This window comes from Brachycentrus maculatus, unplaced genomic scaffold (genome assembly GCF_059751285.1).
Source record: "Brachycentrus maculatus isolate JH-2025_06_01 unplaced genomic scaffold, ASM5975128v1 h1tg000527l, whole genome shotgun sequence".
NCBI lineage: Eukaryota > Metazoa > Arthropoda > Insecta > Trichoptera > Brachycentridae > Brachycentrus > Brachycentrus maculatus.
Window position 1 is genome coordinate 899,342 of NW_028281273.1, and position 17,767 is coordinate 917,108.

General features: G+C 30.7%; 2 protein-coding genes across 3 annotated transcripts; one reads left to right on the plus strand and one right to left on the minus strand.

Annotated features, from left to right (window-relative positions):
* The first annotated feature begins 3,362 nt into the window (after positions 1-3,362).
* Positions 3,363-8,421, plus strand: EbpIII (Ejaculatory bulb protein III). The gene is made up of 2 exons (XM_088272828.1): positions 3,363-3,397; positions 7,700-8,421. Exon 2 carries the CDS (start codon positions 7,719-7,721, stop codon positions 8,094-8,096), a length of 378 nt encoding a protein of 125 aa, XP_088128954.1. The 5' UTR covers positions 3,363-3,397; positions 7,700-7,718; the 3' UTR covers positions 8,097-8,421.
* Positions 8,422-13,697: 5,276 nt separating this feature from the next.
* On the minus strand, positions 13,698-17,411 carry LOC148301726 (ejaculatory bulb-specific protein 3-like). 2 transcript variants are annotated; one of them, XM_088272824.1, is made up of 3 exons: positions 17,377-17,411; positions 14,718-14,923; positions 13,698-14,126 (listed from the first exon to the last, which is right to left on the minus strand). In XM_088272824.1, the coding sequence occupies exons 2-3, from the start codon at positions 14,911-14,913 to the stop codon at positions 13,939-13,941; spliced, it is 384 nt and encodes a 127-aa protein (XP_088128950.1). In that variant the 5' UTR covers positions 14,914-14,923; positions 17,377-17,411; the 3' UTR covers positions 13,698-13,938. The 2 variants fall into 2 exon arrangements, with proteins under 2 accessions (XP_088128950.1, XP_088128951.1); XM_088272825.1 differs by having other exon boundaries at positions 16,267-17,411.
* Positions 17,412-17,767: the final 356 nt, after the last annotated feature.

Sequence of the window (17,767 nt, forward strand, 5' to 3'; positions counted from 1 at the left end):
TCTGTCTTTGTAAACGATCTTTGCTTCTTCTACATTCATGCACCTCTAATTCACCTCAAATTTGTTTTATTCACTCGCTTGATTTATATGCCAAAACTATCTTAACACACCTTTCTTAATTTAATCGATAATTCTTATGAATTCTATCCTCATATCACAATTCGGACATATATGTAAAATAGATGATAGATCGTTCCCTTATCAGGTCATTCCTTATCAGCCTATAGTTAACCTGATGAGGGAATAGTTAATTTGAAACCTGGTTTTTGAGTGGTGTTACACAAAGTGAACGATGAATGATAAGGAGAGCGTTAGGTATATATAGTACACATCGAACCATAAACGTGGGTAATTGAAAATTTTTTGGTTTTTTGTTTTTAAATTATAGTAATAATGCTAACGACGGTTCTGGTAGAAGCGTCATTTATTGATGATGCTGAAAAGTACGTGACATGAATAAGATATATGATAATTTAATGAAATATGATATTTCTGCAAGTAATTCGCATTTAGAAGCGTGTTTGTTTAAACTCGTTATTTGAACTTTCGGGGTTTAACATACATATAATATTTGTAAAGAAAGATTTTCACATCTTTATATTAGACTATCGTATTTAACAAAATATCTCAAATGTCTAGGAATTCAGTAACTTTATTCCTAAATGAGTTTTTTTTGACATATATAAAATACAACCCATTCGGGGATCCAAAATAAATGATTTAAAAAAATGCCTTATGGAAAGTTGCTTTAAATATGCTTCTTATGCCTATTTATTATACCTGTTTATTGTTTTTATATTTTGCCATGTATTAATTTTGGTTTTTAAAAAATTCCTCTTTGTTACCTATTTTATTATTTGTGTTCCAGTCTTGTTAACCTTAATCCCATGTCCCAAAATGAGAAATAGAAATTACTCATTGGGAATATTAAATGTATGACTGGTGTATGAAAAATGTTTTGAAAAAAATAAAAAATAAGCATCGTTTTTCTTACTCTTTGGTTAAAATAGCCCATCCTAGACGTTTATTCGTTATTGAAATTTTCATATTGAATCGTTATTTCATTTAAAAAGTCATCCGGTGTAACAAAAGCCGTGGTGGCCATAAAGTCAATATCATTTTCCAAAAAAATATTAGAAATAACTACAAGTACATTTTTCCATCATTACATATTGAGTCAAATACAGAGCAGACACCGTAGTAGCCAAAAACGCGCTAAGAGTGTCAGAAACGAAGTCACTATGGAGCATATAGAGTCTACGAGACAGAATAAGGAACACCAGGATACGAGTACTATGCGAGATCGAAGGTGTCGTTAGGTGGGGAAGATAATGAAGAAGACAATAGTATTCGCATGTGAGTAGAATGAAACTTTCCAGACTCCCTCACATTCAGTCACACACAGTCAACGCCAAGGTAGACGACTCCCGGGCAGACCACCAAAGAGATGGATTGACAGCTGGTAGTCTATATTGCAGGACACTAATCGCTCTTAAAAACAGGCACAAGGCCTACACCAAGAAGAAGAAGAAAAAGAAGATATTTCCCACCCTTTTAATATATTCTTAAAACTTTTACATCGTTTTCAAACAATTTATTTTGATCTCAACATAGATAAAGAAGAATATTTAAGTCCGGGCATTTACAGGTTGTAATCCCTGGAAACGCCCAGACTTCCATATTATTCTTCATCTATGTTAAGATATCAAAAATAATGTAAAAAATAACACATAATTGGAGATAATCCAGTTTTGTGAACAAGTATTTGGGCACACTCAAAATGTAGATAACTTGTATTGTAATATATAAATATGGATTTCATTTTTTAAATGTCTACAGTAACTTAAAAAGAACTATATATTTATTTGGATTTTTATTATTTTTAAACCATCCTATGTTAAATTTGTATTTTCAATAATATCAATTTTTATTTGTTACTTTTATTGGTGATTTTTTGCTGAACGAAAGAATTTTCACACGTTATTGTTTCACGTTCTGAACTAGGACTGAGTTGTCAGCGTTGTGTTCTTTTCAGTAATGTTTCTCTCCATAATTTGAGTTACAATAAGTAAAATAGTACCTCGACAGTCACGAAGGATCTGCGGGAAAGCCAGTGTTGCGTGTTAGCTACTATTTTCATAAGTATTAGTAATTGCCAGAGGTTTTTAAATAGTGTTGATTATGAGCTGTTGATGTCCAACCCCAAAAAAGGCGAATCCTCTTATTAAAAATTATTTTTCATGAAAATGTGTTGTAGACAATTTTATTTAAAAAAAATATATATATAGTTTTACTTTATTATTAACACAAATATTTAAATTTCATACTATTTCTGTGAGCCTAAGCGGCTCATTATTATAAATAGGTATCAAATTGTGGTAGAGTGGGTTCGAACCGAGAAACTCTGACTTAAGAGTCCGCGACACACACTTAAGAGTCCACGGGACCACAACACAACACATAATATTCTATCAAAACTTATTTTGAGCCTATTTTGTTATTTTTAATATTGACATCTCAACATACATGACGAAGAATATTGAAGAATAAGCCATGGAAGTCTGGGTATATAGAGGGCTTTCGACCTATCATAAGCTGATTTAAGTGATCACTTTATACAGTGTTACATAGACAACCGCACTATTCATATTATTGAAACTCATATATATGTATCATTCAAATCGGACGTCATTTTATGTGAGTTCGTGGTGGTATATATGGTTGATTAGAGTAGCTTTTTACTAAATTTGGAATATTAGACGTGTATGAAGTGATCACTCAAATCAGCATACGACAGGTTGTAAGCCCTGTAAATACTCAGACTTCCCTATTGTTCTTCATAATAGTTGAGATGTCGAAATGCTTAATATGATATTTATTTACGATGGACTTTTTTGGTAGGTACGTTTAATTTTTTTTTATTATGACTCAAAATACGTTAGTATCTTAAGTAATTATTCAATCCTAAATGAATACATTTATAAAAAGGTGTAAGACGAATTGAACATCCACGTCTAAACGTGGTTGGTTACAAAAGTAAGTGGTTTTCATTTATGTGAGGACAATAAGGTGTTTTTTAATTTTTTTAATTCGACATAAAGGTTTATTGAAAATGGTTTCTATTGTGCTTAGCAAAGAGCATCTTTGAATGCCCTCTTCCGATCTTGATCATGACAAATGATTCTGTAGTCAGACTGAACTGCGTTGTTGGTCTCCCCTTAGCCGCGAGTGTGTTGGTGCGATGACGTAATCACTACCAAGATGTCCCCCCCGAAAGAATAACGCCGCGATGAATATTTGCTCCATGGGATTTTTCTCTGGAGTGAGGGGTATATATACCGCCAGCACCTGCAGCGAGGATCATTGTATCTCTGTGCTTTGCTCAGTTTACAGTGTGGTAAGTAATTACACCTTATTACCTAGTAATACTTAGTATAGTGGTTAAAGAAACTCGTTCCGTGATGTTTGTAATGAACCAAGGGCAAACACGAAGTGTTAAAGTCCCTTTGTTTAAGCGAACAATTAAGTGAATAAAATAACGTATTTTCAAAGTAAATTTTTATTAAAATTTCTGCACATATCATAACTCAATAATTTATCACCGATTTGCCTCAAAATTCAACATGATTTGAATCTAACCTAAAAAATTGCAAAGCAAGTTATAAATTGTTGCCGGTTGAAATTTTTAGCTACACCATTTTTTAAACATTATAATTTTTTTATTATTATTGAATTTAATACTGCTGTAATTACTAAAATATATATACATATCTATGGATTATTCTACTGACATACGACTTACTTATTTAAAAAAATGTAATTATTAGTTTAATTATTAGAAATTTACTAATTGCATTAAATTAGTTAAGTTGATTTGAATGCAAAAATATTGAAATTTAGCATGATTTAATAAAAACAATTATTTTTTTTTGCAAAGCACAATTTTTTTGCTGGTTAAATTTCTTGCGATAATCATATTTATATTATAGTAACGATATTTTTCATCATTATTATTTTTTAATTAATTTAATATCACACTGGTGATAGATAACTAAATATGTATTTATTAAATATTTAAGTAACATTGGATACATAGAAAAAAATATAATTAGAAACTGTTTAATTTTATACGTTCTTTTATTAAATTAATTTCTAATTCTGAATATAAATATAAAAAAATCTTTATAGTTCTAGCAAAAATAAAAAATAAAAAATTGAGATTGAGTATCTATTTTGTATAGTCATTTCTAATTATTTGGTAAATTTATAATATGGTAGGTAAATGTACACCATATATGTAGTTAAATGGTCGTTTACGTTATTTAACTTTATAATATAATTTATTTACATTATTAAAATGCATATGTTTAAACTTATTATCCGGTTTGAAGGTTTACTACGTTATTGAAACGTAAGTAAATATAATAATTAAATGCTTATAATAACGCGAAATACCAGTCATTTCGTCACTGACTGACGTCCTATCATTGCAATACATAGAAATTTATATAATTATGCATAAAATTCCTTATATTATAGTAGTTGATCATATCGCTTGTCTCAGTTCATATAGGGCTCCGTGCAAGGCAATTGCCAAGGGCACGGATCAGTTTATTCATACTTCGGCCAAGATAATGCTTAATTGTGTTTATACTAAGCCATTAATGGTCACAGAACGGCTAAAAATAACCACCGGTTTATAATTAGTTGTATTAAATCTGTGTGAACAATGGAAATATTAAGTTTAAATGTTGCTATCAACTTTGTAATGTGTTTATGTAGTGAAACGATATATGTAATGGATAATTTGTATAGTTTTTATGAAAAATTAGTTGGAAATTTAGTTATTATTATTTAAGTGATCAGGTATTATCATTGAGTGCATAAATTCTTTTTGAGATTTTGCCATCTGGCGTCACGCTATTTCATCAGTATATAAAAAAATATCAATACAGTCGAACCTGGATATAAGTAAAACCTCTTAAAAAGAGCTGGCTTGTGGTCTCGTCATTTTGCCCCCCTAAAAAGGAATGCGTTGTTATAAGAAAGTCCTCTTTATAAGAGAAAAATATTATGGTTCCTTAGGCTTTCTTATATCCAGATTCAACTATAGTATCAGCATATATTCCTTAAAATAATTTGTAAAAATAATACAACATGAAATCAAAATTTACTAAACGTTGAATGATGTTTTTAAAACGCAATTGAAATAATCAATATACTTAAGACAAAAATGCATGATGGCAAACGGTTTGTAAGATCGTAAATATAACATGATAATATCCCAATTATATATCGATCAGGCCAAATAATCAATAAACCACAACTAAATGTTCAATGAATTTAGCTAATATTTTGATATTTAAATTCCGATGATCGAGTTACCAAATCATTTTAGCGTGCCAATATTTACCTTAATCTATTAAAACGAATACATTTGTTAGGTACGTAGTGTGATTGTAAATAATAGAGCAAAATATTGTGAACACTGAGCATTACAATATAACACCTTTGCATCAGATTTATACCGATCTAACTCCATTTATTTTTTATTCGCCGTAAGACAAAAATAAATAATAATCAAAATATTTTTGCGCAATTTAAATTGAATTAATATCGTAAAATACTATCTCAATGGGACATATTTTAACTAAAATATTTTATTTTCTATTGTAGTGTCTTTGGTTTTCTATTATATTAGAAAATGTAACCTTTTAAAACTACAAATAATAAATCTGTCAAAATTAATTACGATAGTAAGGCAAGAAGGATCTATTTAGAAAAATCTATGACGGCTTTATTTGGTTCGTGCCTAAAATGTACGATTATGTATTTACGTATATTGACACTTAATTATATTAATGGCTCTCAGCTTCCGAATAATCACTAAGTATTTATCCTTGTAATACGGGTTTAAAGATACGATATGAATACTAAATAGTCTAAAGTAACAAATACATATGAACATAAGCATATAAGTATATTCCTGATGAGGCTTGCTGCGGCTCTAGGAAGTCATAAGGAAAAAAACAACAAATTTCTATTGTTTGATTAATGGTCAATATAAAAAATTATTAAATCATAATAGTATTGATACACTTGTTAATACAAGTGCTTAAAATTTTATGCCATACATGTATTGTCTTTTTGTAGTTTAAATGTTTATAAAGTTGCATAACCTACATCCATTATTTATAAATTCATTAAAATAAATATTAGAGCTTTTCATAAATGCATAATGGAAGTGGGTAGATCTGAAATACAACATTTTGAGTGTGTCCAAATACTTGTTCACAAAATCTGGATTATCTCCAATTACAGGAGTTATTCTCATATTATTTTTTGACATCTCATCAAATTTGAATAAATCACCAAATCTCAAGAATTTGAGTAGTGTGGTTGTCAATAATGGGTAGAATTGGTAAATGTTACACGTATGTAAAGTCATCACTTAAACCAGCCTATGACGGTCGTCAGCCCCGTAAATGCCCAGACTTCCATATTCTTCTTTTTCTTTGATGAGATGTCAAAAAATAAGATCTGAAATAGATCGAATCGTTTAGCCATGTCATTTTTGATTGCACGTTCCAAACAATTTTCTTTCATTTACATAGTTTTACAAACAAATATTGCAAAATGTACCCTCGGTAAAGGAAATATCAGTGAGGGTAGATTTTTGACATATGTAATTTATTAGGTTTATGTTTTGTATTGACATTTCTTGGTGGAACTGCATTTTAAAAAATATAATAAAATAACAACGATGTAATTTTTTTCACACGTATTTTATTTGATAAGTGACCAGATTTCGTTGTTATCGACATTATGAGACTGCTGAGAGGCTAGAAAAATTCAATATATTGTAAAATAAGGTAATTTTATACTCGTATATAACATGGTAATGATCAAGATAACACTGCTATGCAGTGCCCTATGCACCATTGTGTGCGGATAAGGGTTAGAAGAAGAAGAATATAACATGGAACTTTGTGTAGCCTCCCACTAGTCTTATGATGTCAGTACCGACGAAGTCACTGGTCAAATAACTATATGTGAATAAAAAACTGTATGGTTTAATTTGAGTGAAATAAAGGATTATCTTTTCCTCAAAAAGTTAATACTTAAGTGCCTAACACGTATGCCTAAATGGTGATAAAAACAATTTATTGAACAGTCTTATAATTTTGTAATTTACGTGTAGGATGAAATAAAAACATGATTTGATGACCTGTTTTTCGGTCATGTGATATTGATTAGATTATTAAAGAAAACACTTGTTTTTTTACCACTACAGTTTATTTTATGACGACTAGTTTCGAAAGCTAAGCTTCCATCTTCATGTCTAAATGTAAACATTTATATTTAAGCTAAGTTTACATTTAGACCTGAAGATGGAAGATTAGCTTTCGAAACTAGTCGTCATAAAATAAAACTCAAGTGGTAATAAAACAAGTGTTTTCTTTAATAATATCATGATGTACCACGACCTAAATGCCGAAACAATACCTTCTTAGTTCTTGCATATATTTTATTTTAATGTATTTTTAATGTATACGATTAAAAAAATTTTAAGTTTCTAATGTATATATTAATTGAAATAAATTAATTGAAGTTGAAAATAAATAGATTGAAAATCGAAATTGAATACATATGATATTGATTCGATTAACATTCGTATTGATAGATATTTTTTTTCCAGATAACCAAATATTTCCAAGATGAGGTTCCTGGTCGCTTCCGTCTTCGTGTGCGTGCTCGCTTACACTGTGGCGCAGGACAAATACACTGACAGATGGGACAACATAAACCTGGATGAGATCCTCCAGTCCGATCGTCTCCTCAACAAGTACGTGGAGTGTCTGCTGGACAAGGGGCGATGCGCGCCTGAAGCCAAGACCTTGAAGGACACCCTTCCTGATGCCTTGGAGAACGAATGCAGCAAGTGCACCGAGAAGCAGAGGGATGGATCTACCAAGGTCATCAGGCACTTTGTCAACAAGCGTCCCGATCTGTGGTCGCAGCTGGAGAAGAAATACGACCCCCAAGGCATCTACGCTGTTAGGTACAGGGATGTTGTCGAAAAAGTTAAGGCTTAACTGCCTCACTTGATACTTCACATCTTACCTTTCACGAGGATGTTACTACTACCTTTTTAACTTTACCGACCCATGCTTGTTGCTTGAACGACCAATCCATGACCTGTATTCTTCCCTTATCTGTTTCCAGTTTATTTTAAGGGATGGTATTTATTGAATCTACCACTAGTGTGATATCTTCCTAGGCTCTAAGCTGAATCAGTCTAACGCGTGTCTTGAGAGTAATCAAGATGATAAATTCCTCCTTGTGCTTTAACTTTTTTTTACTATTGTAGTGTATATTAAAATTTCGTTACTTTTGTTACAATAAATTATATTTTAAAAAAAATTGTTTTACTTATTTTATTCGAACGTTTCTATATCTATGGCATGTCATTCAAAATTAAGTGTACTGTATGATTTAAAATATATAAAAAAACATGAAAAATTATGCACGTACTTAGAAACCGAGAGATGGAAAATGTAGGAAAATCGAAACGATCGAAATATTTGTAAATAAATACATAATAATAGATTATTATGTATTTAATTACAAAAATTTTTGTATTTACTTTTATATAAAATACATAATTACCCAAATGAGCGTGTGTATGTGCATGAAATAATGCATTAAAAGATCCGAAGTTCCTGTGAAAACAATATAAGTATTATTGATTATATTTTAATTATTTATCAAACATTGGATTATTCACTCGACGGATGATATATATATATATATATATATATATATATATATATATATATATATATATATATATATATATATATATATATATATATATATATATATATATATATATATATATATATATATATATATATATATATATATATATATATTTATATATTTATATATATATATATATATATATATATATATATATATATATATATATATATATATATATATATATATATATATATATATATATATATATACATATATATCGCAGGTGTCTCAACTTGAGATGAAACATCTATAGTTTTTTTTATATGAATGAAGTCTGATCACCTTTGTTCCATCAGAGTAAGTTATATACTTCATAAAATTTCCAACAAAAGGCGATGCAATATAAATGTTCAATTATGGATATAATTGAGAACGTTACACAAGTGTATAAAGTGATTAGGTACTTTAGCTAGCTAAATCAAGCCAGGCTAAGAAAATGTAACTTTTGTCCGCCTACATAGTGTAGTGGTTATAGAATTTGACTACCGTACTGGAGGTCCGGGATTAGATTCCCAGGGGGGTCTATTAGTATATTATTTGGAGAAATAAAAAGACTTTGTTTTTTGATCCACTTTATTTTTATTCATTTATTTAAAACCAACTAGTTTGGGTAACACAACAATCTGTTGCCCTCTTCAGGGTTTGTTTTATAACATGGGGTCTATAAGTGTTTGCATTTCAAATAATTCACAATGAACTTAACCTGCATCAATTTCATGCAGCGCTCTAGGCATCAATATGTACAGGTGAAAATGAGTTAAACAAACATTCTTCCAAAATATATTTTAAACTTTTGTATAAAATAAAGTATTTGTATCTTTACGGCATGGAACAACTTATCCTTGAATCTGAGATCTATCCAGATTTCAAGCAGTGTCGAGAATATCTCTTATACTAATTAACTAACTAACCATCAAGTCGCTTCCCCGCAGGGGTAGGCAGAGAGAATAGACCGCCACACCACTCTGTATGTGCAAACATTCTTCGCCTCTTCCACATTCATGCATCTCCTCATACATACCCAACGATTATTTCGACTCCTGACTCGGCCGCTGTCAATTATTTGATATACCTGATTGTACCAAGTTTTCCTCGGTCTTCCTCTGCTTCTTTTTCCAACTTCATTCGCCTCATAATTTTGTTTAACAGTTCTTTCCTCACTCACACGTTCCACATGTCCAAACCATCTCAACACACCTTTATTTTTTAAAGGTTATTTAATTACACAACATGTCTTTTATTCATATTTAAAACTTTATTTTTGTATCTATTATTCATAATTTAATAATTATATCTTTACTTTGACTCGTACCCGTAGACATTCATGGATTACTTAACTATCTATGTACACCGTAAATATCTAATTGCAAAAATGACAAACTGTACAAAAATGACAAAATACGTTTAAAAAGGAATAACCCGCAAAGCCCCTACTTTTAAAGACAAGGAAAGTAAGGATAGGGAAGGTTAATTTGAAAAGTACATCACAAACACCCAGACCAATTGAAAATAAATCTTTATTGAATTTATTTTGCACTTGGCGGGAATCGAACCTGCGACGTTTGTAATTGTAAAGCGCCCTTGAGGTGATATTTTCTTTCCGAAAATGGCGCTATATTAATTGGCTTTTATTATTATTATTGTTTACGGTATTAAGCAGTGAGGACAATTTGTAAAAACGTTTCGGAATTTAATAACCTTTTTCGCAAGTAAGAACTAACTTAAGTATCGTTTTCCTTACTATTCGGTTTGTGCAATGGTTGTTTATTTTATTAGACTAGCCATTGCATATTGTTTTTGGTATATTTACGTCATGAACGCTAATACAGATTCTGATAACTGCAATTTAAAAAACAAAATATTGACTGACCTGAAAAGTGAGGAAAATTTATGTGTTTGAATAATGAGAGATGTCGACGATATGGTGTGAATTACATATCACACTTTACTGTAATTCACACTGTACTGCTAATGATTATCTAGTAAAAGTGAATCGGAAAAACTGGAAAAAATAGTACTCTACTGCCAGAATTACCACTGCACTGGGCAATTTTCTGTAAAAAATGTCATTTTAATTTCTTTCTATACAGAAATGTTATATTTCCAAATGTAACGTTTATATATAAATACGCACACCAACATACACACACAAAACACACACACACACAAAACACATACACACACACACACACACACACACACACACACATACACACACACACACACGCGCACACACACACACACACGCGCACGCACACAAGAGTTTATAGTATTAATGATCTTTAACAAAAACATCTTTCCTGTTTATTCCCTACGATTTCGTTCGTTTAAAGTGGCCTCTTTGGTTAAATTTATTTTTTTATGAAATTGTTTTATTTTTTTTTAATTCCTGATAGAAAAATATTGTTTGTACTCTTTGAAAGTGACAGATATACTCGATTCCCATACTTTAAATTCTGAAAGTTGACAGCATGCTGACACACCAAAGACGCGCGATACGCAGGATATATAAAAGTTTTTCTTTGCGACCAAAATCATTCGTCAAAGTATTTTTAAGAATTCACCATTATTTTTATACTTTAATTTCCTTATAAACATATATATATATATATATACATATTATAACATAACAATAGTGATTTTAATTATCATCTTGACCTTTTTATCGCTGACATTATCCTTTAACCTTTGTGTAACCTTTCCCAATCATATGGGTTCATTAAAAGGTTATGTTACTAACTAGCCATCACGCCGCTTCCCTGCAGGGAAGGCAGAGAGAATGCTACACCAATCTGTCTTTGCACACAATCTGACCTGAACACTTCAGAGAGAGATACCATATCAGTTAATATTAAAAAAATTACAAAAAAAACTTAGCCATTAAAAAGTGAAGAAAATCATGAAAGCAATATATTTATTTTTTATTTAAACTTCATGTACAGAAAAGAAATAATTAATTTGCGGGCTTATTGCTCAGAAGCAATATCTCCCAACCAACCAAAAACAGACTAATGATATTGGTCAAAACGTTTGATACCTACCATATATATTGTAGCTGTTTGCAATCAGAGGGTAGATAGTACTTGAACATTAAAAAAAACATAAATTACATATTGATGATAATAGGGACGGCAAAGGAAAAGGGAGTTTAGGGAAGGAGGCAGAGGGAAAAACGAAGAGAGGATGTTTGATGGACAGTTAGAAATCTAATTAAAGATAGTTATGTCGTAATTATGCAATGAAGACAAGGGACACACACATTCGTTATAATATGATGTAGATATTTTCCTTTCATGATACCATCTATTAAAATAATATAAAATGAAATCAACGGTTTTCTGTAATAAATCAAAGATATTTTTATATTTCTTACAATAAAATGCAATTAAATCACAAACGGTACATGTGTTTATGCACATTTTTTAACTTAAATGACATCTATTGAAAAAATAAGATAACTTTTCCACAAGTATTTTGCGATGATCATAAAGTATACCACCTTCTCACTATTTTTCCGTCGAATGTGGTAAAAAGATCCTTCGCTATTGTGCTGCAATATTGAAGTAGATATACAAAGGTAACGAGTGAACTTAGGCAATCAATAAAATACCATTAACACAATAAATTAAATAACTACTTCTTATAACGAAGTCGCCACTTCATTCGGATTTTGGATTCGGTCTTTTAAAGCTAATCGCGCCAATCATTGCCTTTTTTCTAGCTCTTCATATATTGATGATAACTTGACTATATAAACTTTACAATTGATTATTATTTATTTTATCAGACACTGGATTATTCAACCTACGGATGATAGGTCGATATTATAGGTGTCTTAACCTGAGATGAAACATCTATTGTTTTAACACGAAAGAAGTCTGATCACCTATGTATGATGAATCGGAATGTACCTAAATATATGTACATGGATATATTAATATTTCCTTCTTGTAAGCTGGTGACTGTTCCCAGAACATACACCTAAATAAAAGGGTCACTGTTAAAAAAAAGGTTTCTCAGTGAACTCACACATAAAGCGTCATGAGCTAAATAAATTCAAGAAAGTTTTATTTTCAATTGGTCTGGGTGTTTGCGTGTTTTTCACATGTCCTTACTATGTATCCTACCTACAGATAAGCGTCTAAAAGTAAGAGACTTTGGTGATTATTCCTTAAAAAAAACGATATATTTAGGAGGTACAAAAATTTGAGTTGTGTGGTTGTCATGCAGGAGTCTGAGTGGTGTGATTGTCAATCATGGGTAAAAAGGTGAATATTTCCACCATAGCCAGGTGAGTCAAAATATTTCTCAAGCTTAAGAAAGTAAATCCATTGGGTGTGACGGCATATTTCGTCATCGCATCACGCTTGAACGAGTTGGACGAGTTATACATAAAAGTTATAGAATTACATTATTTAACTGTGCGTGATTTCATTGCATTTCACCTGATATAGTTTGAAATATGTAGATCTAATTTTTGAGTTAAACTTCCTCGTTTGTTCTGCTTCTTATCTTCATCTGCACCCGATGGTGCATGGGGCACTGTATCAGTTGTATTGTTGCAGTGTTGAGTTGAGTGTTAATTATATGAAGGCAAAGTGATCAGTCTAAGCTTCAGACACCAGTTATATTAAATAAATACTATAGTGAAAAAACACAAAAAAATATTTCGACTTTCTTGCGCATCGAACCCGGGACCTCCAGCATGGGAGCCAAATGCGTCTGCCATAACACTATAAAGACGGATATAACTTTTATAGGTCTCTCTTAAAGCAATTATACATTTTTGATTGGGTAATTTTATGGAATTTTCCCAATTTTTTTTCTGTCGTGTTTGCAGTAGTAGAGGAATTATTAACAAAATACTAAAATTATTTTTTTCGATCATTTATTATAGTCAGTTTTCTTGTTCCTACTTTTGTAAAGGTCACTTCTTATTGACGACTTATTTCGTCATACTTACACTAATATGACGAAATAACTCGTCATATTCTATAACATTACAAAAATGTTCAAAAATGTACAACAATGTTCCCCTATTGAGAGGTCAAATGGAATGTTTGTCACGGGGAGAGTGGAATATTATACAATAATGTTTAATAATTTTTAAGTTTAATCAGACGCATTGACAAATCTTTCAAAGGACTCCTTGTATTGGTTCTGGCTGTCATACTTTTGGCTCAGTTTCTCCCATTCCTCGGGTTTATGGCTCATCACGTGTTTGCTCAGCTTCCTCATAATCCTCTTCTGAGATGGAGTGCACTTGCTGCATGATGTGGCCAAGGCTTCAGGAAGGATCTCTGAAAAGTCGAGAAAAATCGCCATTTCAGCACACTCTAATAGTTTCTGTACATCTTTTTGAGTAAGGGATATTTTGGAACATATATATTGAAAGCTGTTCCACCACGTTACCCGATCTGATACATCTAGGCTTCCTTACAGACCTTGTCTTGTAAAGCAATTTATTTATTTTAATGAACAACTCATATCAAAGAGGGAGTTATATTCTCTGTATACAGCTCCTTCTTCGAGCTGTAATTATAAAGCGATATTTTTTACAAGAAACTATGTTACTACTACTACTTTATAAAGATCATATAAAAATGAATGTTTTCTTTGAAATTTTAATGTACAGGCGTGCGCAAAATTAATCAAGCAAATTTGTTAATGAATAACTTTTTTACTAAATAAAAAAAATATATTTTGCATGATGGCTGCCGCCAGTGTTGACACATTTTCGTACCCATTTTAACAATTTATTTGTATATTGAGCTGTTAAGTTTACAAATTTGAAATATAATCGACGTAACACACTATTTGCAAAAATTATAGTATCTTCCGATAGGGTTATTAATTTTGCGCCACCCTTATGGAATGAAAAAAATAAGTACCTTTCAAGTCCTTTCCCTCTCGAGTGCAGGGTCCTTTGTCCATGAGGCACTTGATGTAGTTCTTCAGGATTCTTTCGTTAGAAAGGACGGTGTCTATGTCGAAATTATCATACTTGTCGCTGTATTTATTTTGAGGAGCTCCAATGGTCACCGCACATAGACACACCACGAGGAAGGTGAGTGTTAGGGCATTCATCTTGATATAACTGCGAAAGAAAATAAATAATTAAGTTATCCTCGTATTCATAAATGCTACTTTTTCAGTTACCATATTGGGAGAGTATTAAGTTACTTTTTTTTAATTATATTTCTTTCCAGCTGTTTCTGATATTATTTTTTATATTTTTTTCCTAATAAGCTCCTAAGCTAGAAATAAGCAAAAAGCAATCAAATTTCTCCACTGATTGGAGTGATTTACGTGAATGATCGAATCTAATTTTTCTTTTTTTTTACCAAAACAAATCTTTTTACTTTCGTTTCAACTTTTACCCACATTACAGGCGCCGTAGCGTAGTCGGGTGGACGCTCGACTGTGAAACTGGCGTTGCGGGTTCGATTCCCGAAAGAAGAAATTGAAGAAATCTGTATTTTCAATTAATCTGGGTGTTTGTAATATATTTTTCACATGTACCTTCGCTTTTCTAACCATCTAGCCTGCAGAGAAGCCTCTTAAATAGAGGTTTTGCGAGTTATTCCTTGAAATAATATGTATATCGTTTCTTTTCTCTCTTTTTGGTGTGTACATTAGGTTAAAATAGATAAAAACAATACAAAAACGTATGTAATAAGAATTCCACCGGCAAGACACAAAAGGTGGCTTGTGTGTCTGATAAAAAAATTTAAACACGTTTTTAATTTTTCGTTTTAAATAAATAAGTATGAACAATTTATGTAAATTTAAAAAAAGTTAACATAAATATATATTTTCTTATTTAAATTTAAATTAATACTAGGCAATGTCGACAGCCTTAGATTTCAGGGGATTTACAACATACGGAAGTTAACATTTAAACTGCATAGTAAAAACTGTAAATTTAATTGTATTTGGGAAAAACTGATATTTATTCATTTTCTTTTTAGTATCATTAAGTTCCTGACAATACTTTTCGACAACTGGATTCATAATGCCGAAGACGTAAGAAATAAAAGTTTAGAAGTAAAGTTAAAACTATCTACACTACGTGTTCCATGCGTTATCTTTTCTTTGTTATTCCAGCCCATATTCAAGCTCTTTCCATTATAATTCCAGTCCATAGTAGCGTGAATTACTAATTAAAGTGAAAATATATAAATTTTCGTGTTGAACTCACTCGAGAATCAAACCTGATATATCAATGCGCAATTGCTAAAAATACGAAAACCCCTGAGAGGTGAATACATCCTTTATTTGATTGAAATAATCAGTCAAGAATCTTACAGCATTCTCGTTTATATTTTAAAATTAGTATTCGTTAGGAAAATCATATGTCAAATAATTTCATCAAAAACATGATTTTCCTAATCGTTTTAAATATTTCGTCCTTGATTTTTAATGAGATCTACTATTTACCATTAATAAGCAGCCTCCAGATCTAATAATAAATTTAAATATTTACTGAAAAGAGCAAATATGGAGAAGATGATGTTGATTGTATTGCAGTAATATTGGTTTGGCAAGTTTTTCATGCTGAATACGAAATACACTTTAACACCGTGACGTATGATGCTTATTAACAATACTGAGAAAAAAATACATCCATTTTTAAATCGCATGTAAGGATCTTTATGTCTCTTAACTTCTCGTGAAACAAGTTTCAGTTTTTACATAAGAATAGCTAAAAATGGGGATTTTCCTTAATGACTGAGTTATTTATTTGTAATTGTGAATATATATTTATACACATCAACCCCTGTTATATTGAAATATGGTTATCTATACATACTTTAAAATATCGTGAGTTTCACAATATATAATTTTGTCTGACAAAATTCACTTTTATAAAGCCTTTGGTAGTAATTTCAACCCATCACACATAAAAAATATAAAAAAACTGCACAATGGATCTTAATTCAAAATTGAAATAAGTTTAAGGATGGATCATTCTAGCTAAAGACATCGTCAGATAAAAAGAAAAAATACTAGGTGAAATACTTTTTTTAATTGACGTTACCTTATTTTGTATATTTTACTTATTGAGAAAAAAAAGCTTCCTAGAACAATTATACGTTTTTTATTTACAAAAAGTTTTATATTGTTTAAAATAATGTACTAATATGGACGGATTTTTGATAAATAAAAAAAGCGACATTTATTATTGTATTCACAAATAAATAGAAAAAATAATATAATAAGGTACGTAAAACATGTTTCGCACACGCTGACCGATGTCTATGTATGTATTTTCAAAATTGTTTTACTCATATATTTATAATGTACGTTAAAATGGGTAGGTTGTAAGTTAAATCGCAGGTATTTATAAATATATTTATAAATATTAAAACCCTTTTTATTATTACAAATATATTACTGCTTAAATATCACGACACAGGATATGAATATGAGTTTAATATTAACAATAAAAAGGTTTATAACTTAACAACACTTTGATTATTCCTATAGCAAATTGATTAAAATGTTTTGAGATTGAAATATACAAATTTGAAATATCGGTGGGCCTACCTGTAAGTTCACAAACACACTGATGGCACGAAACTGAAGTCGGCAAGTCAACCGTTGGTCTTTATATAAAACCCAACAGACAAGTAAATATTGAGGTACATAATTATTATTAACAAAATTACGTACAACGATGAAAGAGGAGAGTGGGTTAGAAGCAAAGGTAATTTTGATTTCTTGTAGCAATAGAAAAGTAGTCTCTCACTGATTATCTTTAAAAAAATAAAGTTACAATATGCGCTTCTTTGAACTGTGCAAAATATTATACCACTACTAGTAGTAAAATACTTTCATCTCGTTTCTACAGATTTCTGATAGAACGCCATACTCGTTTGTCGTAACATACACTCCTAGCTTCCTTTACGTCCATATATCTAGTCATACATGTTAACGC

What these genes read in the sequence shown, in the direction of transcription:
- EbpIII (XM_088272828.1), top strand. Translation starts at nt 7,719, where the DNA reads ATGAGGTTCCTGGTCGCTTCCGTCTTCGTGTGCGTGCTCGCTTACACT.
- LOC148301726 (XM_088272824.1), bottom strand. Translation starts at nt 14,913, where the DNA reads ATGAATGCCCTAACACTCACCTTCCTCGTGGTGTGTCTATGTGCGGTG. An exon ending in AGAGGGAAAGGACTTGAAAG is followed by an intron (nt 14,127 to 14,717) that starts GTACTTATTTTT and finishes TCGACTTTTCAG; the next exon opens with AGATCCTTCCTGAAGCCTTG.